Below are 27,596 nucleotides of genomic sequence, written 5' to 3'. Positions count from 1 at the left end.
GATACAGCCACTATGGAAAACAGTATGGAGGTTCCTTAAAAAACTAGAAATAGAACTACCATATGACCCAGCAATCCCACTACTGGGCATATACCCAGAGAAAACCATAATTCAAAAAGACACATGCACCCCAATGTTCATTGCAGCACTATTTACAATAGCCAGGACATGGAAGCAACCTAAATGCCCATCGGCAGACGAATGGATAAAGAAGTTGTGGTACATATATACAACGGAATATTACTCAGCCTTAAAAAGGAACGAAATTGGGTCATTTGTAGAGATGTGGATGGACCTAGAGACTGTCATACAGAGTGAAGTAAGTCAGAAAGAGAAAAACAAATATTGTATATTAACGCATGTATGTGGAATCTAGAAAAATGGTACAGATGAACCGGTTTGCAGGGCAGAGAGTGAGACACAGATGTAGAGAACAAACATATGGACACCAAGGGGGGAAAGCGGGGGTGGGGGGGGTGGCGGTGGGATGAACTGGGAGATTGGGATTGACATGTACACACTAATATGTATAACACAGATAACTAATAAGAACCTGCTGTATAAAAAATAAGTAAATAAAGTTAAAAGAAAAACCCCAAACTGCCAAACTGTCTTCCACAGTGGCTGTGCCATTGTGCGTTCCCACCAGCAACGAATGAGCGTTCCTGTTGCCCCACATTCCCACCAGCATTTGGTGTTGTCAGTGTTCTGGAGTTTGGCCTTTCTATTAGGTGTGTAATAGTACCTCATTGTTTTAATTTGCAATTCTCTATGACACGTGATGTAGAGTATTTTTTCAAATGCTTATTTGCCATCTGTATATCTTCTTTGGTGAAGTGACTGTTCAGGTCTTTGGCCCATTTTTAAATCAGATTGTTTGTTTTCTTATTGATGCGTTTTAAGTGTTCTTTGTTTATTTTGGATAACAGTTCTTTATTAGACGTGTCTTTTGCAAATATTTTCTCCCAGTCTGTGGCCTGTCGTCTCGTTCTCTTGACATTGTCTTTTATGGAGGAGAAGTTTTTAATTTTAATGAAGTCCAGCTTACCAGTTCTTTCTTTCATAAACGTCCTTGGTGTTGTATGCAAAAAAATCATTGCTGTAGCCAAGGTCATCTAGGTTTCCTCCTATGGTATCGTCTAGCAGTTTTGTGTATTTGTCTTTTACATTTAGGTCTATGAGTCATTTTAATTTTTGTGAAGGGTGTAAGGTCTGTGTTTAGACTCTCTCTTTTTGCCTGTGGATGTCCAGCTGTTCCAGCAACATTTGTTGAAAACACTAAACTCATTTGATTTTCAAAATAAACTTTGAGGCAGGCATTATTAGCCCACTTTTTCAGATAAAGAAACTGAGGCACAGAGAGGTTTTGTAAGTCACCCAGAGTAACACAGCTAGACTTGACCGAGCTGGAATTTGAACCCAGGCAACCTGGCTCCCGAGTCCATGCACTCAATCCCTATCTATAAAAATTATGTCTCCCTCGGGGACTTCAGTGGTGGTCCAATGGTTAAGACTTCGCCTTCCAATGCAGGGGTGTGGGTTTGATCCATGGTCGGGGGGGCTAAGATCCTACATGCCTCGTGGCCAAAAAACCAAAAAATATAAAACAGAAGCAATATTGTAACAAATTCAATAAAGGCTTTAAAAATGGTCCACATCAAAAAAATCTTTAAAAAAAATGTCTCCCTCATACGTTTGTTGTGAGGAATAGAGACAGTGTCTAGCACACAGTAGCTGCTCAGAAAGCAATAGTGATCGTCATTGTCCTACTTAGCTTCCAAGGTTCCGCTCAAATGTCATGTCCTCAGAGCAGCTTTCTTTCATTCCTCCAGCCAAATAAGCCATCCACTATAGCGTCATCTCATCATCCAAGGGATGACAGCGTGGTGAATCCCACTGCAGTCAAAGTTCACTACCAGACCCCGCCCTCACCATGTGAGTTCCCTGGAGAGAGGCTCCAGGTCTGATAGCTCTATGTCCCTCAGAGTGTGCTGCACTTGGCACTTAGCAGGATCTCAGTAAAAGTGTGTTGCATTGAGTTTGGGTTACATGCTATTCCTTTATCCAAAATGCACATTCTGGGTTTGGTCTATTCCTCAGGATCTCTCAATTCTTACTCAGCTCTTAGCTCCTGAGCCCCCTTGCTTGAACCTTCCCTGGTCTGTCAGGTTGGGCCACCCCTACCAGAAGTTCCTGGTTGGGCTGTTTATGGAGGCAGCTGCCCTTGTCTGCTACACCCTTTTTCCTGCACCACCCCACTCAGTTTCTTCCACGTTCTGGGGTACCTCCCTTCAGTATGGACACTGCCCGTAGAAATGCCCACCTCTCTCTCTCAGCTCAAGGCATAGCACCTATCTTGGAGGTCTGGTCTCTAAATGTCTCTGGCCTCTTCCAGAAAGTCTAAAATTCCTTCTCAATGGGTAGAGCAGCTCACCCGATATTGATAGGACATGAGGACCCAGGGGCAGACCTCATTCCAAAGAGCTTCTGAAAGCTCTTATTCTTGGCATTGCTGGACTCCTTTGGGGAGTGAGTGCCACTTATGGGTATGACTCCTGGGCCTTGGCTCATCCCTTAGGCAGCTCCACCTGATGCAGGGCTCTCTCAGGCCAAGCCACCAGGAGGCTGTGTCCACCTTGGGGAGTACATTCTTCCAGTGCCACCTTGGGCATGGCTGGCAGTGCCTGCTTTGGACTAGGCCATCTGGCATCCTCCAGCAGCACCCTATGTCTGTCTCTGCAGAGCCACCCTGGGACGATGTGGCCCGCGAGGCTCAGTTGTCCTCTCTGGACAGCACTGCCCTGGGCAGCACCCTCTTGGACACAGCCAGCAGAGTCCACCAGTGCCTGCCGCGGACAGAGCCTGTTCTATACATTCAGCATGACCCCGGGGCCTCCCCTGGGCACGCTCAGCAGCCCCCAATGCCCAGTGCAGACAGGACCTCCAGGCAGGGCCTCTCGGACCCGGACCGAGGCCTCCAGGGCAGCTCCCGGTGCCCGCCTGGCCCGCTCTGGAGGAGCGCCCAGGCGCTGCCAGGAAGGCCGGCCGTTTATCCCCGGAGCCGCCAGCAGGGAGCTCCCTTTCGGCTCGGCTCGTGCGGCCGCGGGGGGCGGCGCTGCGCTGCGCCGTGCTGCGCTCCTGCCCGGACCGGGCCGGGGCCGCTGGATGCCGCGTCTCCTCTCCTGCTGCCTGCCGGGCGGGCTCCGGCGGCCGGTGAGTGCGGGGCGGCGGGGGTGGCCGCTCGTTAGCGGGCCGGGCCCGGGGTGGGGGTGGGGGGGCGGCGGGGCGGGCTCGGGCCGGGAAGGCGGGCGGGCGGCGGGGCCCGCCGGCTCCTCCTCCTCCCCTGTCCCCTGGAAGCGGCGGCCCGGACTCCCGGCTCCGGTCCCTAGCCGTGCCGCGCAGCTCGGCGCCGGGGACGCGGGGCCGACCGGGAGGGGGTCGGGAGGGCGAGCTCCGGGCCCTTTTGCCATCTCGAGGGGCGCGGGGAGGCCGGACAGGGTGGCCAGTTTGGGGGGGGGGCGGTTCGGGGCCCGGGGGAGCCCAGGTGGCCCCGAGCTGCGGAGTGGAGGCTGCAGCCCGGGGGTTAGGGGGCTTCTCGAGGCCAGGCCCAGGCCCCCCAGACAGACTGACGGACCGAGGCTCTGAGGAAGGCAGCGGGGAAGGCGAGCACCTCCACCGAGCCCTTTATCCCTCCCAGCGGCCTTCACCCTTTCACTGCCAGGCCGACACCGGACTCCTCTCAAAGGAGCAGCTGCCAGACAGCTGGCAAAACAATGGAGACCCTGCTTCCCTGGGCCCCCTACCCTTGGGACAGAAGACGGGGGGCGGGTGGGTGAACGATAGGCTCTGGGGATTAGGGCGTGCCAGCTGTCCCCTGCGAATGGCTGCTCACCTCACCTCTCCCTGCCAAGGGGTGGGGTGCGTGTGGGAAGGTTGGACTGCCTGCCCCAGGCCTCTGGGAGAGACTGCCCTCATGCCCCGCCCTGCGAACCTGTCATGCCAGTTGCTTCGCCAATGGGAAGGGGAGATGGTAAGGTTCGCTGCCCCCCACCCCCTTGTTGGGGGTGCCGCTGGTACCAAGCCTGGTGAGGAGTGGGTCCTGTTCCTGGCTGAGATAAGGCCTGCAGGGACACACCGCACACTGGAGCTTTGTTTGGGGGTAGGGGTGCAGTGGGGGATGGGGGTGTCACCCTGTTGCAAGGCACGTGTGTCCTGCTGATTAGTTGGAAAGGCTGCCGGCCAGAATGAGCTGACGGGGAGGGTGAGGATGGGGGAGGCTGCCAGTTCGTTTTTTAAGCGGTACTCCTTTTGCCTGGTCCCTTGGCCAATGGGGCATGTGTTTGGCAGTGTCCTTATGGTTTGTGTTTGTGTAGGGAGGCCTGCGATGGTGCTTCCTGGGAAGAGCTTTCCTGCCTAGGGCCTTCCTGCCCTCAGATGGTCCCCCCAAATTATGGAATTGGATTTCCTCCCCTCTTCACCTTGCCAATGATTTATGTAGGTTCGTTTTGTCTTTTGGAGTGCCTAGCATGTCTGTGGCTGAGGAGGCCTAGTAAATTCCCCTATGAAGAGCGAACGGTGCCGAGTGTGTATGCACTGCGGCCATGCTGGAAGGGACGGAAGGTTGTCCAGGTGATTAAGAGCAAGAACACCTTAGCAAGACATTAAACCTAGAGGTTCAAGCTGCCTTTCCATGTGCTTACCAGGTCTGGAGCCCTTTTCTTGGACAGGTTGGTATCCTGTTGTCATGGCAATGGAGTTGGCCTTGCCTCACGTTCCCCACCCTATTAACTCAGGGGCTACTTTCTAGTTGGAGATATTGAAAGTTGCTCTCTTGAGGTCTCTGGTTTCCGGACAGACCTCACTGGCTCTTTGTCAGTGGCCTGCCACCTCCCCAGCTTCCCCTCTGTCCTTTTGTGATGAGGACTTTCCAGGAAACATCCTCCTGGTTGCTGGACATGACTGGTTATATATAACTTCGGGTGGAGGTGTGCTTGTACATTTGGGGTTGGGAACATTGGAGATGGGGCCTCAATTCCAGGAAGATGATGGGGGAATCTATTGTGTTGGGGGGTTAGGGGAATGAGAAGTGTCACAGGTGGGAGTGGAGGGTGGGTGAGGAAGGGGTAGAATGCTGATGGTCACTTCCTGTGGGAGCTTTGAGCTTTGAACAGTTGATGACCTGGCACCTGGCAGCTCTGAATATCTAGTTTGTTTACTCCTGTCTCCTGGCCTGGCTCAGGTGCCAGGGTGTGTGCCCGAGGGCTTCCTCTCATGATCCAGGCTCTCCTCAGAAACCTTCAGGTGGATTGTACCCTTCCTGACTCCTGCCTGGTCCCTCAACCTCACTGCCTGGCAGTCTGGACAGCCAGCCTGTTGCCTGGAGCCCGCTTCACTGGCCTAGCTTGAGGCTGCTCTTTGAAGGGTGCATGTGTCTTCAGAAGCTGGGCCTGAAAACTCCAGGGTCCCCCAGTGGCAGGTACCTGAAGGTGGACTGGGAGGGGCAGAAGTGGGGCTTGTGTGAAAGGGAGAATCCACCCTCTTGGGTGGAGCAGGGAGTTGTTGGAACTCAGGAAGGCTTGATCCAGACTTGCTGTGTCACAGGTCTCCAGGGCAGCAGGGCTGTTCTTACTCCTTCTCAACCAGAGGTCTGTCCCCAGCCAGACCTCCCTCACCTGGAGTGGATACCACAGACTGGAGCCAGAGCATCCACGTGAGCAGGGTCCTGTTGGTGGCCCTGAGCCCCAGGCCTTGTCCTAGGCCTCTCCTGGGTGTGGTGGGTGAAGCTGAGGGGCTCTGGCCTGATATAGTTTAAAGGTTTGAGGGGTTGGGAGGGCCCAGCCTACCCTGTGCTATGATTAACAGGTTTCCCCAGGACTTGGGTTGGGGGCTTGATGGAGCTTTTAAGTTCTGCTTTGGGTCAGGCCCCGGGGTTCTTTAAGATCTTCTCACTGCACCTCACCCCCCATTACCATTTTCTGAGGCAGCCTGAATTAGAGGGTGGGGTGGTGCAGTAGTGGGAACTGGATTGGCAAGGGTGGGGAGCAGACTTGGAAACCCCCGCACCCTCCGCCCCTCACTTTCCTGCCCTTTCTCTTGAGGTAGGAATTGTGTGACTTGTAAATTATCCACATTCCCTTGACATTTCAAATAGTTTACAGTCAGGCAGCAGTTTAAATTGTGGACTGATGATTTTACAGGGCCCAGGGCCCTTTCTCGCAGCCAGGTACTTTATAGTCACTTACAAGGAATTATTTTTGTTATTCTCTAGTATTCAGAGATGTTGGATAATGGGCTGTAGGTCACACAGCAAATCAGAGGGAGAGCGGGATTAGAACCTCAAGTTTGTGGTTGAGCAGAATACCTCTTCAGCGAAGGCCAAGTCTGAAGTCTCAGGACCATGGAGATTTTAGAGTTGAAATAGCTGAGGTCTAGAGAGAGGACGGGACTTGCTCAAGGTCACACAGGAGGTGGGGTGTTGGGGTGTTAGCTGAGCTAAGCGCCCAGCGGGCTGTGGCAGGCCCCGCGGGGGGCCAAGGAGGTGCATCTGGAAGAGCCGCCGGGGACCTGGCAGGGCTGCTGGCACGTCTCCCGCTCTCGTTTCTCCCGGGGCCTGCGGGATTGTTGCGTTGCAGGGGAGACGGTATCGCAGCGGAGGCGCCGCGGGGCTGTGTCTGCGCCGGCCCGGCTGCCTGGAGGTGCCGAGGGCCGAGGGTTCCCGGCGCTGCGTTGGGCAGGGCAGGGAGCCGGCGGCCGGGCGGCCGGGCCGGCTGATGTCATGTGAGAAGCGTGCAGACGGAGTGAGTGAGCACACCTGGAGCCAGAGAAGCTCCATGTGACCTGGCAGTGAGTCATGGGCCGCGGCGGGGCTCAGCAGGACCGCCGGCAAGAAGCTCCACGGCGGCGGCGACAGGCGTCACCCTGCGCTGCCCGGGCCGGGCGAGCCCCCCTGGGCCACTCGTGCAATTCCTCGGTCCGGGCGGGCGCCCCATCAAGGCCTCGGGGCGGTAGGAAACGGCCGCTCAGGGAGGTCAGAGGCCAAGGGAGAGAGGCCAGCTCTCTTGGGAAAGTATTTCCTTTGTATTTATTTATGAGTGTGGTCGAGGGTGGGAGGACTGGCCGTTTTAAGTATACACCCACAGCAGCCAAGTCTGGGCGCCCTTGTCTTGGGATTCTAACGTTATAGTTTCCACTTCCTGGGGTTTCTACTTTGCCAGCTGCAGGGTGACCCATTTAAATCTGTCCCCACTTAAAGCCACAAGACACTAGTGAGATCTATTTTAACCAAGTCCCCCAAGTCACTGAAACATTTTCAAAGCATGAGGTGGCCAGCTTTGAACTTGCCGTTGCAAACCCGTTTACAGCTTTAATGCCAAAGGGATTGCTTATTACTTTGTCACACCTTCCTTTTTTCTTCTTTGATCTTTAAAATCACAAAAGTAACATGCTAAAAAAAGGTTTTATCTGTAGCAAGTCTACGAAGTAGAAAGCTGAAGTGTTACCCCTCTTTGCCACTATTCCACAGAGAAAAATCACTGATATATTTGTGTAATGGATCTTTCCAGACTATTTTTTAAAAGCTTGTTATGAATATTTTATATATTATGTATTTATAGTTTAATACTTATATGTTATATAAATAGAATTTTATATAAATTTTCTTTCTGTGGGAAATAAAGGGCATGAAGAAAAGTAGAAGAAAAATTATACATAATCCCACTATCTAAAGCCCCCAGGCTTAAGTGTACACACACACACACCCCTACCAGCTAAATATTCTCACTGTCAATAAATTTTAAAATGTAGACAAAACACAAGTCTGCTTTGACCCTTCCAAAATCCTTGTCTCTTCCCCAGAGCATACATTTTTCTATGCATATGCAAATATTATACATAATGTGCATGTATATATATGTACACATATATGTAGTTTAAAAAATTTTAGTAAAAATTGTATACTATCTGGCAACTTTCTTTTTTCACTTAACAATATAGTATAGAATCTTTCCAGGTCAGTATACACAAATCTACCTCATTCTTTTTTTTTTTTTTTTTTTAAAGATTGATTGATTGATTGATTGCTATGTTGGGTCTTCGTTTCTGTGCTAGGGCTTTCTCTAGCTGCGGCAAGTGGGGGCCACTCTTCATCGCGGTGTGTAGGCCTCTCACTATTGCGGCCTCTCTTGTTGCGGAGCACAGGCTCCAGAGTCCCAGGCTCAGTAGTTTTGGCTCACGGGCCCAGTTGCTCCGCGGCATGTGGGATCTTCCCAGACCAGGGCTCGAACCCTTGTCCCCTGCATTAGCAGGCAGATTCTCAACCACTGCGCCACCAGGGAAGCCCTACCTCATTCTTTTAAATAACTGCTAAGTTCTATAATTTAGCCACTCCCCTAGTGATGAACATTTATAGAGACAGAATTTTGCTATTATGAAATAGCAAAGATTAGCCATGTTTATTGTGCTGCAAAGATTAGCTATGTTTATTGTGTGAATATATCTATAGATGTCCTATAAATGGACTGGCCCTGTCAAAGAATATGTACCTTTAAATATTTTCATAGATACCACACACTTGCCCTCCTTTTATCAACTTATATTCCCAGCAACACATTTGGGACACCCTGCTTCTCATCCTCTAATTGATTGATGTTAGCGTGGTAGTTTTTACTAAACTGCTAAGTGAACGCAGTATACCTCTGTTTTATTTCACACAGCTGTGACTGTTACTCAGGCTGAATACCTGTTCATGTTTGTTGGCCATTTGTATTTCTGCATCTATGAATTGCCTGTCCTTATCTTGGCAGTAGTTATATGGGGCCTCTGGACTCGAGCCAGTGTGATCCAGCTTGGCTGTGTGCTAACTGGATTGCCTTCACTTCTTTGGGCTTTACTTTCCATATACAAAGGTTCTGTCCAGCATTAAGATTGTATGTCTAGACTTATTTTAGTCATATGTGTGCTGATAGTCATTTGTGTACTTTATTATCCTCTCTACCATCCCATTAAGATGGCATGAATGTGCCTTGCTACCACTGGGTTCCATTCTTGAGGACTTAGTCTGGTCTAGGCATTATATGAAGGGCATATATACATATTTCATTTAATTCCCATGCCTTATGTGGTAGGTACTATTATTTCCATTTAAAAAAATGGGAAAATAGAGGCACAGAGACCTTAAGTGACTTGCCCAAGATTGCATCGCTGTTAACCCGAATTTGTTTTCAGCTTTGTTACCTGACATCTGAAGCCTAAACTCTTTCATGGGTTTTATTTATCTTTATATCCCCTGCATTTAGTAGGTGCTTGATAAATACATACTTTTCCCAACATTTTATCACAAGGCTCTGCAAACATTTAGAAAAGTTAGAGTTTTACTGTGAACACCCCATCTCCTAGACTCTACAGTGAACACTTTACTATCCTTGTTTATCACATCTTTATCCCTTGATCCAACCCTCAAGGCATCTTATATTTTTGTTGCATCTCAGAGTAAATTGCAGACACCAATATACGTTGCCCCCAATACGTTAGCATACATATCATTAACTAGAGTTCGATATTTGTTTACCGTTCTTTTCTTCTTTTGAGTGAATATTTCATACAATGAAATGCACTTATCTTATGTGCACTATTTGATGACAATTGACAAAATGTATACATCTGTCAACCCAAACCCTTATCAAGATATGTAACATGAACATTACCCCGGAAAGTTCCCTCATGCCCTTTCTCAGGTAATCCCCACTCCCACTTCCCAGAGGTAACCACTGTTGATTTTTTTTCACCATGGGTTACTTTTGCCTATACTAGAAATTCATATAAAAAGTACCATACCAGTATGTCCAAGTCTTCTTTTACAGTCACTTGACAGATGTTTTTGAGATTCATCCCTATTGTGTGTATCAGTAGTAGTTTCCTTTTTATTGCTGAGTAGTATTCCATGATATGAATATGTAAATTGTTTCTCCTGTTGATGAATTGATAGTTGCATACTTGAATTGAAAGGTCCTTGCCCTCAAAATGCTTTCTGTCTTAAAGTAATAAAGCAGCTGAGTTGACTGATTCAGTGGTACTTTGCTTTGATTTGGGGGATAGTAGGGTCAAGATGATTTAGGTACCTACCCTAATTTACACACAGACCTTCCCTCCACTTAAAGTTAGGAAAGGCCTCCTGGAGTAGGGTGAGGGGTGAAAGGCAGAGAAGGAGGTCAGAAAAACTGTAAGGTTACCTTCAGTGGGGGGGTGGTAAGAGACGAAGCAGAGGCAGGTAGAAACTGCAGCCTGGAATGGGAGTGGGGAGGTAGTGATTGCTGCTGGAGACTTTGGACCTAAGGACAGGAGATGCGGGAAAGTCCAAGGTCCACAGGAAGTTGACAGAGCCCAGGTCTCTGGCGAATTGGGCTCTGAAATGCATAGGAGCAGCTGCAGCTATACTGCAGGTCTGACCCTGGAGGGGGAGTTTGCAGGTAGCTCTAGACATGTGGCACAGGAGAGAACCCAGGCCACAGCCAGGCCTGGCAATTGTAGGGACAACAGTGGGGAAGGGGTACCTTGTGAGCTGTGTAGATAACAGTGGCAGGACAGGGCTGATGAGGGAAGGGCTGAAATGGACCTAGTCTCCAAAGGCCTCAGGGTTGGGATGAGAGGGGTGACTTTGGCAGAAAGTTAATAAATAACCTATGTCCACAAGAGAAATATTTGGAATTTTATAGCTAGAAGAGACCTAGATCATTTAGTCCAACCTTGAGCAAAGTGACAGGCTCAAGGTCCCCTAGCGATTTGTTGGCAGATCCAGGCCTAGATACCAGATCTTCTAACATTTCCTGCCAGCACTATCCCCCTGTGCTGCTGCTGTGACTGTCTGTTGTTTCTGCCTGATGCCATGACAGTGAGGGACAAGCTTTTGCCAAGACAGCCCAAAGATTCTAGAATTCTGGGGGCTGTTTTCCGTTGATACTGCTCAGATGTCTAGTCCCCAGCAAAGAGCCAGCACTGGGTAAGGATTGCAGAGTGAGAATTGGAGACCATAAAAGGTGTCTTGGTGGGATAGCATTGTAGGCGGTTTGGTTCTCTGTGGTTGGGCTGAGGCTGAGATATTGGTTAGTTCCCTCCAAGTCCCCAAGGTGGGTTTCTTTCTTCATTTCCCTCACATGTCCCCCTGGAGCCAACTTCTAAACTAGCCTTTTAAGAGAGTGCAGGTAGTGATGGGTGAGAGGTAAGGTGAGCAGTGACCAACCAAAGATCCTGCATCCTAGCATATGGTAGGTCTGTCCATACCCCCATCAGCGTTCAGGAGGAGAGGGAGAGACCCCCTATATTAAAGTAGAGCCCTGAAGAGAGGATGCCTGTTGCCGGGCACTCCTTCACCCTGAATCAGTCCAGGCTCAGCTAGCCGAGGCTGTCCCTGGCTTTGCACTTCTTGGGCCCTAGATTTCCTGTCTTCCCGCTCCCAGGTACTGTGCTTGGAACATTAAGAACTAAAAAGTTCAGAGGGAACTTTGTTTTACCAGGTAGGAACGGAGGTCAGAGGGGGAGAGGGGTGCCTGCTAGGTCCACAGGGAGCCAGTGACTGGGCCAGATCTCCCACCTCTTTGGATATGCTCTATAACTCAAGAGTTCTCTAGAACTGCACCGCCCAATCCAATAGCCGCAAGCACAAGGCTGTTGAATACTTGAAATGTGTTTTGTCTGAATTGAGATGTGCTCTAAGTGTTAAATGTGCACTGGATTTCGAAGACTTAATACGGAAAAGAGAATGTAAAATATCTCAATATTTTTTACATAGGTTACATGTTGAGATGACAATATTTTAGATATCTACATTAAATAAAGTATATTGTCTTTTTGTTTTTGCTTTTTTTATAAATTTATTTATTTTATTTATATACTTTTGGCTGTATTGGGTCTCCGTTGCTGCGCGTGGGCTTTTTCTAGTTGTGGCGAGAGGGGGCTACTCTTCGTTGCGGTGCGCGGGCTTCTCATTGCGGTGGCTTCTCTCATTGTGGAGCACGGGCTCTAGGCACACGAGCTTCAGTAGTTGTGGCACGCAGGCTCAGTAGTTGTGGCTCGTGGGCTCTAGAGCGCAGTCTCAGGAGTTGTGGCGCACGGGCTTAGTTACTCCGCGGCATGTGGGATCTTCCTGGACCAGGGCTTGAACCCATGTCCCCTGCATTGGCAGGCGGATTCTTAACCACTGCGCCACCAGGGAAGCCCAATAAAGTATAGTGTTAAAGTTAATTTTAACCGTTTCTTTTTACCTTTTTTAATATGGCTGCTAGAAAATTTACAGTTCCATATATGACTTGAATTATATTTCTTGTGGACAGCGCTGCTCTAGAAAGGATACTCTGATCTCTCAGGGGCCACATGGGTCAGGGTGCTGGGCAGGGGGAAAGCAGTTAGCCAGTACCCCGGGGCCCTTGGGCACTTCTGGCCTTGATGCCTTCCTAGGCATTGTACCTGGGTTGGGGGTCCTTCTCAGTAGAATTGGGGGGCCTGGAAGGCCCTGCTTGGTTGTGGCAGTGGGGTACACAGAGAGGAAAGGCCTCTCCAGGGCTTGGCAAGAGCTCGCTGCTGCAAGGGGTAAGCTTGTAGGTCTTGTGTCTAGAACTCAGAGCGGGAGGCCTTCATGGAGAAAGAAAAAAGTACATTTAATTTCTAATTAGGTGGTACAGCCTCCTTCTTGTTCCCTGCTGGTTAGAACAAGGAAGGCTCTCTCAACTCCACCCCACCAGGTTTTTCTCCATCCTGTCCCCAGATGGGTGTGCCTAGGGGTGGGAGTAGGTTGGCGCCCTAGGCCATAAGCCCTGGAGCTGGGGTTTTCTCTCAGGCTGCCACGACTTTCTTCCTGAGGCTATATTTAGGTGTTGGTCTGGGGAAAAGGATGTGAGTTTTCCAGGATCCTGTTTATCCAGCAGACCCCACGCCCACCCCCACCTTGCAGCTGTCTGTCCTCTATTCAGTCTGGAACTTCCCCTTACCTCCCTCCCTGCTTCACTTTGGGCACCCAGGCCCTAGAAAGAAAACAACATTTGCCGTTGAATCCTGCGGTCACCGCCTACTAGCTGTGTGACAACTAACATACACTTAATTTTCTGAGCCCTGTTTTCTCATTTGTAAAGTCGAGATAATGATACCTACCTTGCAGGGATGCTGTGAGGTTCAAATGAGATAGTGTGTGTAAAGTGCCTGGCATTATGCCTGGCGAGTGGCAGTCATTAAATAAGTGTTGGTTCTTTGAGATCTTCTGTCAGGCAGTGGCTAAGGCTGCTGCTCTAGGGATAGCAGGTTTAGGAAAGAGCCCAGTAGCATGTGATGCCTATTGCCTTAATGGACATTGGCTATGGGGAGGTGATGGTGCACAGAGTCCATTTCCTTTTTCCTTTGTGATTGAATCTTTTTTTTTTAATATTTATTTATCTATCTATTTTATTTTTGGCTGTGTTGGGTCTTAGTTGTGTCATGTGGGCTCAGTAGTTGCGGCACACGGGCTTAGTTGCCCTGCAGCATGTGTGATCTTAGTTCACCGACAGAACCCGTGTCCCCTGCATTGGAAGGTGGATTCTATTTTTTTTAATTTTTAAAAAAAATTTATTTATTTAATTTATTTAATTTTGGCTGTGTTGGGTCTTCGTTGCTGTGCGCGGGCTTTTCTTCTCTAGTTGCGGTGAGCGCGGGCTACTCTTCGTTGTGGTGCGTGGGCTTCTCATTGCGGTGGCTTCTCTTTTTTTTAAAAAAATATTTTTATTTACTTATTTGGTTGCGCCTGGTCTTAGTTGTGGCAGGCAGGCTCCTTTGTTGCGGCTCGCGCGGTGGCTTCTCTTGTTGTGGAGCACGGGCTCTAGGCGTGCGGGCTTCAGTAGTTGTGGCTCGCGGGCTCTAGAGCGCAGGCTCAGTCGTTGTGGCGCACGGGCTTAGTTGCTCCGCAGCATGTGAGATCTTCCCAGACCAGGGCTCGAACCCGTGTCCCCTGCATTGGCAGGTGGATTCTGAACCACTGCACCACCAGGGAAGTCCCTTGCGTTTGAATCTTAAGTCAGGTCCCAAATTGGCTTGATGGCATCCTCTCACCAGGAGGTTAGATCTCCCAGATGCCACCACCATGCACACCTAAGCCTGGGTCTTTCAGGGATTACAGGAAACGACAGACTTTGGAGTCTGGGCTTTTATAAACTGATCTAAACCTCGTTTCCGTATTTGTAAAATGGGGATAATGACAGACCTACCCGTAGCAGTGTTGTGAGGATTACCTTAATTGAGACAGTACTGTTTAAGACAGAACACCTGGCACATAACTGGCACTCAGTGAGGGAAAGCTGTGCTCATTAGTTGGCCGTGTCGGGATTGGAGACACAGAAAGAGGCTCTGCTCAAATAACCTTTCTCTCTGTTTCTGTTTGCAGCAGCAAGGTGGGGCACAAAGGCCCTGTGCTGAGCACCCGTAATCCTCTGGGGGTGCCACCCCTAAAAACAGCACCCCACCATGTTTAACCTAATGAAGAAAGACAAGGACAAGGATGGCACGCGGAAGGAGAAGAAGGAGAAAAAGGAGAAGAAGGAGCGGATGTCAGCAGCGGAGCTGCGGAGCCTGGAAGAGATGAGCCTGAGGCGTGGCTTCTTCAACCTGAACCGCTCCTCCAAGCGTGACTCGAAGACACGCTTGGAAATCTCCAACCCCATCCCCATCAAGGTGGCCAGCGGCTCCGACCTGCACCTGACTGACATCGACTCCGACAGCAACAGGGGCAGTGTCATCCTGGACTCGGGCCACCTGAGCACAGCCAGCTCCAGCGATGACCTCAAGGGTGAGGAAGGCAGCTTACGGGGCTCGGTGCTGCAGCGGGCAGCCAAGTTCGGCTCCCTGGCCAAGCAGAACTCGCAGATGATTGTCAAGCGCTTCTCCTTCTCCCAGCGCAGCCGGGATGAGAGCGCCTCAGAAACCTCCACCCCCTCAGAGCACTCTGCCGCCCCGTCTCCACAGGTGGAGGTGAGGACCCTAGAGGGACAGCTGATGCAGCATCCCGGCCCAGGCATCCCTCGACCAGGACCTCGGTCCCGAGCCCCTGAGCTGGTGACTAAAAGGTTCCCGGCTGACCTGCGCTTGCCCCCCGTGGTACCCCCGCTACCCCCTGCCCTCCGGGAACTGGAACTGCAGCGACGGCCCACGGGGGACTTCGGCTTCTCCCTGCGACGCACAACCATGCTGGATCGGGGCCCCGAGGGTCAGGTCTATCGGAGGGTGGTTCACTTCGCTGAGCCCGGCGCGGGCACCAAGGACCTGGCCCTGGGGCTGGTGCCAGGTGATCGTCTGGTGGAGATTAATGGGCACAACGTGGAGAGCAAGTCCAGGGATGAGATTGTGGAGATGATCCGGCAGTCTGGGGACAGCGTGCGGCTCAAGGTGCAGCCCATCCCGGAGCTCAGCGAGCTGAGTCGGAGCTGGCTGCGGAGCGGCGAGGGACCCCGCAGGGAGCCAGCCCATGTGAGTGTCTGCCTGGGCAGCGGGGGGTAAGCAGGAACTGGGGATGTTGGCATCTCCTGCGACTATACCTGGGTGGATGATGGGGGTACCCAAGAGCTACCGTCAGAGCCTAGCGAGTGTGTGACTGGTGAAGCCGTGCCACTCCTTGGGCTCCGGGACAACTTACCTGGCCTGTGGGGAGGAGTGACCTCAGAAGGTGTGATACACAGCGATACAAGCTTTATGATACCCTGGTGGGCTAATATGTCCTGAGCCCTCAATTGGGGCATGGGGGCTAACATGTGCCACTTCCAGATATGAGAGACACTCTGGGCTACTACTAGTCCAGACTGGTATCTGGACTAAAATATAGGATTTCCATTATTTAGATATTGGAGGTGAAAAAAGATAAATTATTTTAAATCAGGGCTCACATTTGGTAGCTCCTGGGGAGATGACCTCAGGCCTCCTTTTACCCCTGAGTGGCTGAGGAGCTGAATACCAGGTAAGGTTGCAGAGATAATCAGTGGCCAGATCATGGAAGACCTTGTAAATAATGGTAGGAGTTCAGATTTTATCCCAGTGACCATTGTAGGGTGTTCAGCAGGGGAGTGACTGGATCTGATTTATAAAGATCACTCGGGCTCCAAGAGTCTTTATTATCTCTTGGAAGAAGAAAAAGCACGGCCCTGGAAAGGCAAAAGGGATCAAGCCTACAGAGATAGTATGACCTGACTATCCCTGAGATCCCAGCTCTTATCCTGCCCACACAAAACAGCAGTGGAAAGGGGTGACATAGGAGCAGAAGAGATTGAGATTAGGTGTATGAGCAGGTCTCTAAGGGGATGGAGATCTCTAACCCCAGGGGACTTCTGATAGGATGGCTGCATATCAGTTTGGAATGTTCTGCCTAGAGACAGTCCAGGAGGGACGAGTTGGCCTCTAGCCATCCCTTTCTCCTGGCTGTGGGTTTTAGGATCGTTCGGATCTGGTCCCTGCAGCCTGACCACTGCACAGCCTGGCCAGGGCCTTTCAGCACTAAGTGACCGGCCAGCTGTGTCAAAGTCAGAAGTGGGAGGAAATGCTAAGGAAGCAAGCAGAGTCCTGGTCCTAGCTTTCTCCTGGGGAGGGGAAGTGGAAGCTCAGATGGCTGTTCAGCCTGGCAGCATCTCGGGCCAGGGGGGCCTGGGAGCGGCAGGGTTAGGCTCTGGCAGGAAGCACTGGAGTTGGGTTCCCGACCTTCCTTTACCCTGGGGCTGGTGGAGTCAGGCAGCTTTGCTAGTCAGGAAAGGGTAGTGAGTGGAAGAGGGCCTGTCGTGGAATCCGGGGGAGGACCTGGACTCATTTATTCCGGAAACACACATCAGGCACCTACTATGTGTTAGCCATCAGGCTAGACTGAACTCAGGGAACTGCAACTTAGAGGGAGTATTCTTTATTTCAGAACCAAAAATCATACCATGTTGCCATGTCTGTCTGCTTTCTACCAGGCTAACATTGCTTTTAACAGATGGAACTGTCTTCTTCTTAAAGAATGAATCTCCCCTGGGGGATTGTTGCCAGCTCCCTGTTGAACCACAGCACAGGCCTCTGTGGGGCCCTGGGCCTGGCATCTCAGATGCTGTTTAGTTTTGTCTTTATAGCACAGGGATCAGCCTGGTATCTCATATTTCCCAGCCACTCTCCCTTCCCAGCTAGCTGCTGCTACCTCATCCCCGGGGAAGTGGATGGCTTAGCTTTGGAGGCCCTGGTGGAGTCCACATTACAGCAGGTATCCCTGAAATGCTGGCTTCTTCTCGTCCCTGTGGGGCAGACCCAGCTGGTGCCCAGAGGACGTCTTCGTCCACCTGAGGGATCGGGCAGGGGACGTAGTAGAAAGCCCCGTCCTCATGAGTCTCCTAGAGCCCTCCGACAGGTTCAGAGAAGCCCTGTATCTTTTCCCACCTGCGTAGGTGGTGGGGACTCAGGCTACAGCAGAGGGGAGTGGAGTGAGCCCAGCATTCCAGCTTCCTGGGACAGACCCCGGAGCTGGTGTGGGAGTGCTGCAGCCTCTTCTGCGGCTCTCATCCTCTATCTCCTCCTCTTCCTCCCACTCCTACTCCTGCTCCTTTTCTTGGCAGCAGTTCTAATCCCAGTTCCATGCCAAGAAAAGAGTCTTCCCGCCTCCTCCAGGCTGCTGGGTGGGGTACCCTGACAACTCCAGCCCCACGGGTACAGCTCCTGGCGGCCACCCTGCCCATCAGGCCATCCATCAACTGTGTCCACACGTTGCCTGTCCCCAGGGAGCTCTGAGGGAGCTGGCTAGCCATCTGTTCTCTTTCCGCACACAGATGGGGGCCAGGCCCCATGGCTTTTTCCATGGCCTCTTCAGAAGGCCCCAGGGAGAGACAGCCCCTTGGGTTTCCTTCTCACATGGTGTGTGTCCAGAATGCTTGGCTCACACCTTCTTCATGTATCCCTGTAGCTGCTAGACAGGGTTCCACTGGGAGCAGGGGTGAGCTACGGTAGTAAGATAGACTTGGGGCCTGATAGGAACCACTCAGCTGGCCTGAGAGAAGCAACTCTTCTGCGTCTTTTCTTCCGCTCACCTATCTATTAAACAAACATTTGTTGAGCACTTTCTGTGTGCTAGGTCCTGGGGTCCAGCAGTGAGCAGCACATAACCCCAGCCCCAAGGAACTCATAGTGTGGTGGGAGGGATGGTCAAGTGGCAGACAAGGACAATGCCATTTGAGAAGCTCAGTGACAGGGGCCAGGACACGGCCCTAGGGAGCACAGAAGAGGGACTTTTAGTACAGCCTTGGGAATGAGTCAGGGAGGACTGACATCTGGGTAGGAGATGAGTGTCAGGGAGGCAAGAGGAGGAAGAGGAAGCCTGTAAGACACATGTCAAGGTCTAGAGGTTGGAGAGAATGACACATCTGGGGAATAAGACTGGGGGATAGTGTGGGGACATTATTGAGAGAAGCAGCAGGAGACGCAAGCAAGCAGGGGCAGGTCATGAAGGCCCTTGTGAGTCACGCTAGGGAATGTGAATTTTAACCCAAGGGCAATGAAGCAATTTAATTAGGGAGTGATGGGAACAGGTTTTCGAAAATCTCTCTGACTGCTTATGGAGAATGCTTTCAGGTGTAGCAAGGATAGCTGTGGGGAGAATAGTGAGGGAGCTGTTGTAATCTCAGTAGGATGGATGGAGGCCTGAACTTGGGTAGAAGCAGTGGAGGTGGAGAGATGTATCAGACGGGAGCAACTGAGGTAGGCTCTGTTGTCTTCTTTTTTTTTTTTTTTTTTAATTTTTATTTATTTATTTATTATTCTTGGCTGTGTTGGGTCCTCGTTTCTGTGCGAGGGCTTTCTCTAGTTGCGGCGAGTGGGGGCCACTCTTCATCGCGGTGCGTGGGCCTCTCACTGTCGCGGCCTCTCTTGTTGCGGAGCACAAGCTCCAGACGCGCAGGCTCAGTAGTTGTGGCTCACGGACCCAGTTGCTCCGCAGCATGTGGGATCTTCCCAGACCAGGGCTCGAACCCGTGTCCCCTGCATTGGCAGGCAGATTCTCAACCACTGCGCCACCAGGGAAGCCCCGACTGTTGTCTTTTTTATTTCAGTTTTTTTTAAATTAAAATATAGTTGATTTACAATGTTGTGTTACTTTCTGGTGTACAGCAAAGTGATTCAGATTTATATATGTATATAAAATATATATTTTTTTCAGATTCTTTTCCATTATAGTTCATTACAAGATATTGAATATAGTTCCTTGTGCTATATAGTAGGACCTTGTTGTTTATCTATTTTATATATAGTAGTTTGTATCTGCTAATCCCAAACTCCTAATTTATCCTTCTCCCTCCCTTTCTCCTTTGGTAACCATAAGTTTGTTTTCTATGTCTGTGAATCTATTTCTGTTCTTTTTTAAAAATTAATTAATTAATTAATTATTATTATTATTATTATTATTATTTGGCTGTGTTGGGTCTTTGTTGCTGCGCACGGGCTTTCTCTAGTTGTGGCGAGCGGGGGCTACTCTTCGTTGCGGTGCGCCGGCTTCTCATTGAGGTGGCTTCTCTTGTGGAGCACGGGCTTCAGTAGCTGTGGCACATGGGCTCTGTAGTTGTGGCTCACAGGCTCTACAGCACAGGCTCAGTAGTTGTGGTACACGGCTTAGTTGCTCCGCGGCATGTGGGATCTTCCCGGACCAGGGCTCGAACCCGTGTCCCCTGCATTGGCAGATTCTTAACCACTGTGCCACCAGGGAAGTCCCAGTTTCTGTTCTGTAAATAAGTTCATTTGTATCATTTTTTTATATTCCACATATAAGTGATAGCATAGGATATTTGTCTTTCTCTGACTTACTTCACTTAGTATGATAATCTCTGGGTCCATCCATGTTGCTGCAAATGGCATTATTTCATTCTTTTTTATGGCTGAGTAATATTCCATTGTGTATATATACCACATCTTCTTTATCCATTCATCTGTCCAGGTCTTGGCTATTGCAAATAGTGCTGCTATGAACATTGGGGTGCATTGTAGTCTTATTGATTGGTTGGTGTGGGAGAAGGAAGAGAAGAGGGGTCAAGCGTGACTGCCAGGTTTAGGAGAAGATGCTACGTTCTTTCCTTGGCTCCTCAGGGAAAATGTTCTAGGGACATCTGTTTTGGGATCAATTACCCTTAAGTTTTCTAAAGGCAAAGAGTTCCTTGAGTTGGCGAGATTGAGGCAGGTGTTGGTAACGATGAGGATCTTAAAACCCCAGTTGGTTCAGAATTCCTTCCTCCAGGTCCATGAGTCTGAGTGGGAAAGTCAATAACCATTAAGAAGGGGTAGGGGCTTCCCTGGTGGCGCAGTGGTTGAGAGTCTGCCTGCTAATGCAGGGGACACGGGTTCGTGCCCTGGTCTGGGCCACATGCCACGGAGCAACTAGGCCCGTGAGCCACAATTACTGAGCCTGCGCGTCTGGAGCCTGTGCTCCGCAGCAAGAGAGGCCGTGACAGTGAGAGGCCCGCGCACCGCGATGAAGAGTGGCCCCCGCTTGCCACAACTAGAGAGAAAGCCCTCGCACAGAAACGAAGACCGAACACAGCCAAAAATAAGTAAATAAAAATAAAATTTAAAAAAAAAAAAAAAAAGAAGGGGTAGAAGCCTGGCCGGGACTAGGACCTGGGAGAGGGGAGAGAGGTCCCTTCTGTTTGTATCCTCAGTGGGCCCTTCACGGGGGACAAATGTGTTGTCTGGGAATGTAAGATGTTTCTGCTGAGCTCAGAAAAGCCCAGCTGGCTAAACCCTGGCCGATGTGGTTGTCCCTCTGCCACCAAGAGCCAGAGGAGCTGGCCTGCATGGGAGCTGTACCTAGAAAGCACTGCTCCCCTGAGCTTCTGAGGATGTGGTGGGAGGGGAGAGATGGGGGTTTAAAGGAAGGCCTACCACTCCCTCCCAGTCAAGGCTAGTTTCCTGAGCTGTCAGGCATTTGCCCGAGATCCGTGGTACACTTTCTTCTGTTGGACCTTGGGGTTTGTACTCAAAGGCTATAGGGGGCTTCCCTGGTGGCGCAGTGGTTAAGAATCCACCTGCCAATTCAGGGGACATGGTTTCGAGCCCTGGTCCGGGAAGATCCCACATGCCGCGGAGCAACTAAGCCCGTGCGCCACGACTACTGAGCCTGAGCTCTAGAGCCCACGAGCCACAACTACTGAAGCCCGCACACCTAGAGCCTGTGCTCCGCAACAAGAGAAGCCCCCACTGGACGCAACTAGAGAAAGGCTGCGCCTAGCAACAAAGACCCAACTCAGCCGTAAATAAATAAATAGATAGATAAATAAACAAACAAACAAAGGCTATAGAGCTGTCAGGTTCCTTAAGAGGTCGTCGTGTCCATCTAAACCACATCCACACTCCAGAATTGGGAAGAGAGCATGTTATAGTGTAAAGAGCGTAGACTTTGGAGTCAGAAAGACATGTGTTTGAGTTTTACTAAAGTTACCAAACGTTGTGAGCCTCAGTTTACTCACTCCCTTAAACATTGAATGAAGTGTGCTTAAGAACCGGCACTGTACCAGGCACAGGGGGATTAAATAAATAAAATATAATCTTTCTTTGAGGAAGCATAGACCTAAGTGAAGAAATGCAACCGAGCACCATAACTGCTATCACAGAGGTCTGCACAGCTATGCAATGGGGTGAGAAGGAGGAAGTGGCCAGTTGTGCTAGGGAGAAAAGGAGTGGCCGTTAGGAGAGGCCTCTGAGGCGAAGTGACCCGTGACCTCTATAAACCGGCTCTATTCTATCCTCCCAGAATTGAGAGGACTAAATCAGAGAAGGATGCACACCCAACTAACTACAGTTTTCTCTCAGAAAGAGAATAAGATTGGAGCTCAAGGGAGACTTGTTTTTTATTCTGTATACCATGCTTTGTGGGCCTTTATTTAAGATAAACATGTTTGTGTATTAGATGATGTCACTTATATAGACTTTAGCCGGTAGTAAATGCTTAGGAAGATTAGTACCCTTCCCTCTGCCCAGTCTCTAATGCCATCCAAGAAAGGTAATTTTGCAGCCTCTTTAATTAATCCGTCCTAGTGCTCTCCCATTCTTGCCCCTGGTGAGGTTTTCTTTCCAACGGGACGCCTAACGCTTTTGTCCAAATTCTTTCTCTGTAGCTCTGTCAAAAACAGCCAGCTGGCGGGAAAGATGGGACGCTGGATGCTCTCTTTCTTTTTCCAGCTTTTTAGAGCCTGGCTTCTCAGGGCTGCAGGCATGGTCATCAGTGGCCTTGCAGGGGACTGGCTGGTCAGGGTTGCCTGCATCTGGGAGAAGGCAGGGGCCCCCTTGCTGCAGTGGAAGGCCCTAGTCCCCTGGGCGGAAACGGTATGAGCCTCACCAACCTTGTCCCCAGGGTCCCTGGGTGCTGTCAGGAGTGGGGCCTGCAAGATTCCAAGGGGAGACTTGAAATTGTGCTGCTTCCAGGCCTTGCCAGGCCAGCTTCTGGGCAGTGGGCTTCCCACCGGCTTCTGGTGGTGGAGAAGTTGGGTACTGCCTGAGTTCAGGGTCCTAGAATTCTCTGTTCCTAATGTTACTCCGGGAATTTTTTACTTCATTTTGCGCCAAAGCTTCTGGCACCTCTGGCATCAGAGTCTCACCATGTGAGAGCCCTGGTTTGGGGGCTCAGAGTGGAACCCAAACTATGTCCTTTTGGTAATGAGAGGCGGGTGGGTAGGTGTCAAGGGTGTGAGAACTGGTGGGTGAAAGGTCTTTGGGAGCATTTTGGGGGGTTGTCTGTCCTGGATTAGTGGGGTACTTGGGACCAGCAGAATAGTGTGGTAGACTAGGTCACTTCTATTCTGCTAGGTCTCCCTTTTGTCTTCAGAGGACCATTCTGCTTTTTTCCCAGTGAGATGCTAGATGAACTACAGTCCCAGAGTGCCCTGGCCACCCAGCCCGTGGGTGGTGGGCACAGTGCCCAGGCCACACTGGACTGGGTGTGGGTACATGTCATGGTCATCGGTTGTTTGTGCAGGCACAGCTTGGAGTCCTGGTGCAGGGCAGAGCCTTGATTGAGGTAGCCTGCTCCGGCCCCTTCCAGCCCTGGCCAGAACTCCTCTGGGCCATCCTGATACCCCTGGCCACCTTGTCCTCCTCTCCCTTCTAATCTCTCTTATTTACATTGAAGTGGTTCTGGAAAATACCAGATATGCAAACACCCAGACTGGGGGTGGGTGAGGAGTGGGGTGAAGGGGGGCGTGTGTGGCGGGTGGGAACACAAGTATTTTAAAAATGCTGCAAATCTCTACAGCATTTCCCAGAAACCACAAGCACGCGTTCTGCCTGCCAGCAGGGCTCCCGCCACCCCGCTACACTAAGCTGCTGGATTCTCCTCACTGGAGCCTGGGGTGGAGAGCAGCATCGTGGGGCGGGGACCGGTGACCAGTTGGGGTGAGGGCTCCCCTGCTGCCTGGGCAGGCTGCCTGGCGCCTCCTTTGTCCGTCCGGGCAGCGGGTACGGATGTGCCCCAGGCATCTGCAGCACTGTGGGCGCCCACCGTGCCAGACAGGCACTGCCGAGGAATGGAGTCTTCTTGGCCCCCCACCTCTTGCTGTGCAGTTTGAGGGGGGGGCCCAGCCAACCCTAGAGTCCCGCGTGGTGCTTGGCAGCAGCTTCCGTTCTGTGAAATACAGGGGACAGTGTCAGCAAAGCTTATTTTTTCAGTTGTTGGCTCTAGTTTGGTTGGGAAACTATTTCCTTAGGCCTGGGTCACCACTCTGGCTCCCTTAATCTCCCGCCATATGTTCCTCAGAATCAGGGCATGGCTTTCTGCCCCAGCCTGGCTCAGCCCGGCCACTTTGCACAAACTCTGGGGCAGGGAAGAACGTGGGGTGTTTGCCCAGTGTTCTGTATGGCACCCAGTACAGTGCATAGCGTGTACATGCTCCCTAAGTGGTATTTAATTGATCTGGTAAAGATTCAGCCGAACAGAAATGCCTTGAGGGAAGGGCATGAAAAATAGGAGCAAGAACAAAGATCATGGCTAGCGTTCACTCTGCTTTCATTAGACACTGTTCTAGATGTTTCACACATATTAACTCATTAAATTTTCCCAGCAACCCTTTGAAGTAGGTATTATAATAATCTCTCTTTGGCAGATGAGGAAACTGGTTTACAGAGAGGTTAAGGTTAAGTTGCCTACGGTTTCACGTTTATTAAGTGACTGGTCAGGATTTGAACTCAAGGTATCAGCTTCCTGCCCTTCACTATGGATAGGAGAGATAGATATCTATATATCCATATAGATAGCTATATAGGGCAGGGGAAGGCAGTCTCTGGATATCCTTATACGTCCACTGCCCAGCCCAGGCCTGGGCCTTCTGGTTCCCGCTGCCCTGTCACTAGAAGCCTCTTCTCCAGAAGGAAAGGGGAAGCAGCAGTGACTGGCCCCTCGCACTCTGTGGATGGCATGCTGCAGAAGGGTGTGACTGTTGCTCTCAGTCTCTCCAGAGGATTAGCCAGAGGAAGTGAGCCCAAGTGGCAGCAGGCGGGATGTAATCTTGTGGGAGCTGGGAGAGGTACTGGAAAGGCGGCTGAGGGAAGCCGCAGGAAGACAAGTGGCATCTGTCTTGTCAGCCTTCGGGTGTGGTCCCCCGAGGTGGGGGAGGGTTGTGCTTTTGCCCCTCGTCCATCTCCCCTGCTAGATCCTGGAGGCCAGGCACGTTGCCCCCTCACCTTTTTGGCCCTTACTGACATGCTGGTACTGACCTCTGTAGCATTTGGGGTAGCAAGATCCCCGGAATGTCCCCTCTGACCAAGAACATGTCCTCTTCTGTTGCACAGGGGTGAATGTGTTCTCTCCTAGTGGGCACTGTGGGGCGAGGGTGAGGAGCACGGCCTGGCAGAGTGCCTGGCAGGTGGTGGGTGTGCAATGCAGAGTTCTCACTGGCTTCTACCATCAAGTCTCTGCTGTTCCTTTTGTCTGTCATGCTTTTCCCTGCCCACTCTCATGTCCTCATACATACCGGCCCCAGTTTGAATATCGTTTCCTGAGGGAAGCCTTCCCTGGTCCTCTCAGACCATGTCAGGTCTGCACCTCCTCCTTCTCCTTTATAGCTTTCATCAAGACTGTAATTAATTCATTATCTTCTTATTTCTGCCGTACTGGAGCACCTGACAGCAGTGGATATTTGTTGAAGGAAAGAAGATGGTTCTCTAGTCAGGATCTGGTTTCCCATTCTCTCTGTCCGGGTTCCCTTGTTTAGCTCAGTTTGGGTTCCTAGAACCCTCCCCACTGACTGTCCTTGGTGACTTGTCTGCAGTGTGTTAGGACTTTGTTTCTTGTGTGCCTGGACCCTCGGCATCCCTCACACGAGTGGAGGGGAGATGGGCTCTAGACAGCCAGGAGCAGGGGCCTGGGGAGGAGGGTCCCTGGGACAGCCTGCCAAAGAAGGCACCAGGCATGGGTGAGAAGCAGATTCAGGGTCACATGGGGTCACACAGTGTCGGCCCAGGGGACCTTGGAGGAATGTGCCTGTCTTACTGGCTGCAGGTCTCTGAGGGGGTGGAATGTGGCCTGACAGGGCTCAGGGCGCCTTCTTTCCTTCTGCTTTCCCTGGGCTGCCTGTGTGCTGGAATGTCGGCAGGCTGGGAATTTTCACAGCAAGGATTTTTCCCAGTCAGAGCGACAGATTCCAGCTGGAGCCTGGGGACAGCTCCCGCAGGGGCAGGGGCTGCCGGAGAGGGCGGGGGCAGATGTGGGGCAGCCCCAGCTGCTCTGCTCTTGGGGCCTGGACTCGGTTCCCATCCTCTCTGGGAAATGCAAACATCTGTCTCCCCATTGGGCCAGGCCAGGGGGAGCCTGGGCTTCTGGAGCTGCGGGGCTCAGGAGAGGCAGTGGGAGGCCTTGGGGACCAGAGACTCAACCTCAGTGAGGCGAGAACGTGGCTGGCCGTATCCCACAGGGCCTCACTTCCTCCAGACGGTAAGTGCGTCAGGAAGGGGTGCTGCCTCGGATTCCATCCTCAGGTGGGGCTGTGCCTGCCAGACCCAGGTTCTCGGGCCTGTAGGGGCCACCCAGCCTTGGCAGGAGGTAGCATCGCTGAGTTTGTCACCTGTATCCGTCCTCCACTCTGTGGGCCACACAGCACCTCCAGGGCCTGGTTCCCTCTCTTAGTGACCTTTCCAGCCCCTGTGCCCTCTGCCCTCTGAGCTCCATTCTGCTGGCTCCTCCCTCCAATTCCCATTTCTGCAAGGAGCTGACTCACTTCCTCCCTCCCTGCCCAGCTTCTCTCACTGCCGGGCCCTAGGACAAGCGGGTACCCACAGGGAGGGAGGTTTCTCACAGGGCACTTTCTGGGCTCCCTTCTCTGGCAGCAGGACTGTGAGGCTGCCCCGGCTCTGGGCAGAAGAGGGCTGCAGGTGGGGTGGGCTGGGGAGGGGCCTGGCTCTGGGCTGCAGGGACCAGGTGCCAGTGTCCCCCAAGCCTTGGCACACTCGAGGCAGGATGTCAGGAAACCTTGAGGAGCACCTGCTCCCTGTCACCCTGTGGGCTTGGTTCTGTGGAAGAGAAAGGCTGAAGATGTCATCACTGTGATCTGGGAGCCTGTGCTTTCTCTAGAACAGAAGACATCTGCGAAAAGATAGATCTCAGCCCGGAGTGGCGTGGGCTGGAGGCCAAGCGGTGACGGCACTGTCAGGCAGCATGAGACGGTCATGACTCTGTGACACCCAGTTTCATGCCCAGCGCCATCCCATCAAGGGGAAAGTGTCTGGAGAGTCCGGTGGAGCCTTCCGGGGACAAGGCGAGGGGAGGGGTCTGATACAATGTCCTTGTTCCCGCTGGCGGCCTGCATCCTGTCCCTGCCCACCCCCAGGTCCCTCATCCGTGGGCTGGTTTGGTTGTGGAGCCACCTGCAGAAGCACCGGCTTCAGAGCAGTGAAAGGTTTCCTCCCTGGGTGGGCTGGCATCTTCTGTCTCACCTGGAGCGGTCCAGGCTGTGAGAGCCTGTGTGCCTGGCACTTCAGGCACAGGGGACCCAGCCTGTGCTGGGCCTGGCACAGCCTTGCATCCTCCTCTGCAGGCGGCCTAGGTTACCTAAAGGACGCAGGCACAGGGTAAGTCTGAGGCCCCACTCACTTGGCCATGCATCAAGATCAATAGAGGCGAGAAGGAAACTGGGCGCACCGCCTGAGAAACCTGGGGGTACGGCTGTGGGCTGTCTGCCTGGAATCAAGTGGCCAGCAAAATCCTTATTGCCCTTAGGACTTGGCTTTGCCTGGAGGAGCCCCCATTTCTCTGGCAGCCTGCAGTGATCCTGATTCTGGCTTCAGGATTTCTGGACAATGACAGGAGTCTTTTGTTTAGATGAGGTTGGGGGCGGCAGGTGGGAATGAGGCCTAGGCTTGGAGAAGGTGAGGGGTACCAGCCTGAACACCTTGCTTGGTAAAAGGCCCTCACCCTCCGTCGTGGGAGGTGAACCACCCTGCCTAGTCACACGGATGCCTGTCTGCATTCCTCTCCCAGGGCTTCTTTATTGTTTCCTGCCCCCACCCATCATTTCTTGGCCCTGACCTGGGGAGAAGAACCAGGCTCTGTGACGGGACACCCAGCTTGGAAATGGCTTGGCACACGTACACACACACACACACACAGCAGAATT

The 27,596-nt window shown here is 51.6% G+C and overlaps 1 protein-coding gene across 16 annotated transcripts in view; it reads left to right on the top strand.

The window, feature by feature from the left end:
- The first annotated feature begins 3,090 nt into the window (after positions 1-3,090).
- The window catches only part of MYO18A (myosin XVIIIA), a 95,299-nt gene continuing 70,793 nt past the window's right edge, over positions 3,091-27,596 (top strand). For 15 of the 16 annotated variants that reach the window (XM_036838118.1, XM_036838116.1, XM_036838117.1 and 12 more), the window contains exons 1-2: positions 3,091-3,213; positions 14,399-15,477. In XM_036838118.1, coding sequence (XP_036694013.1) covers positions 14,479-15,477 — 999 coding nt within the window. In that variant the 5' untranslated portion in view covers positions 3,091-3,213; positions 14,399-14,478. The remainder of the gene's footprint in view (positions 3,214-14,398; positions 15,478-27,596) is intronic. The other variant, XM_036838106.1, reaches the window with a different exon arrangement.

This window comes from Balaenoptera musculus, chromosome 20, assembly GCF_009873245.2.
Source record: "Balaenoptera musculus isolate JJ_BM4_2016_0621 chromosome 20, mBalMus1.pri.v3, whole genome shotgun sequence".
Taxonomy (NCBI): Eukaryota; Metazoa; Chordata; class Mammalia; order Artiodactyla; family Balaenopteridae; genus Balaenoptera; species Balaenoptera musculus.
Note: the sequence above shows the minus strand (reverse complement) of the source record. Positions and strands in the feature narration are given on the sequence as shown.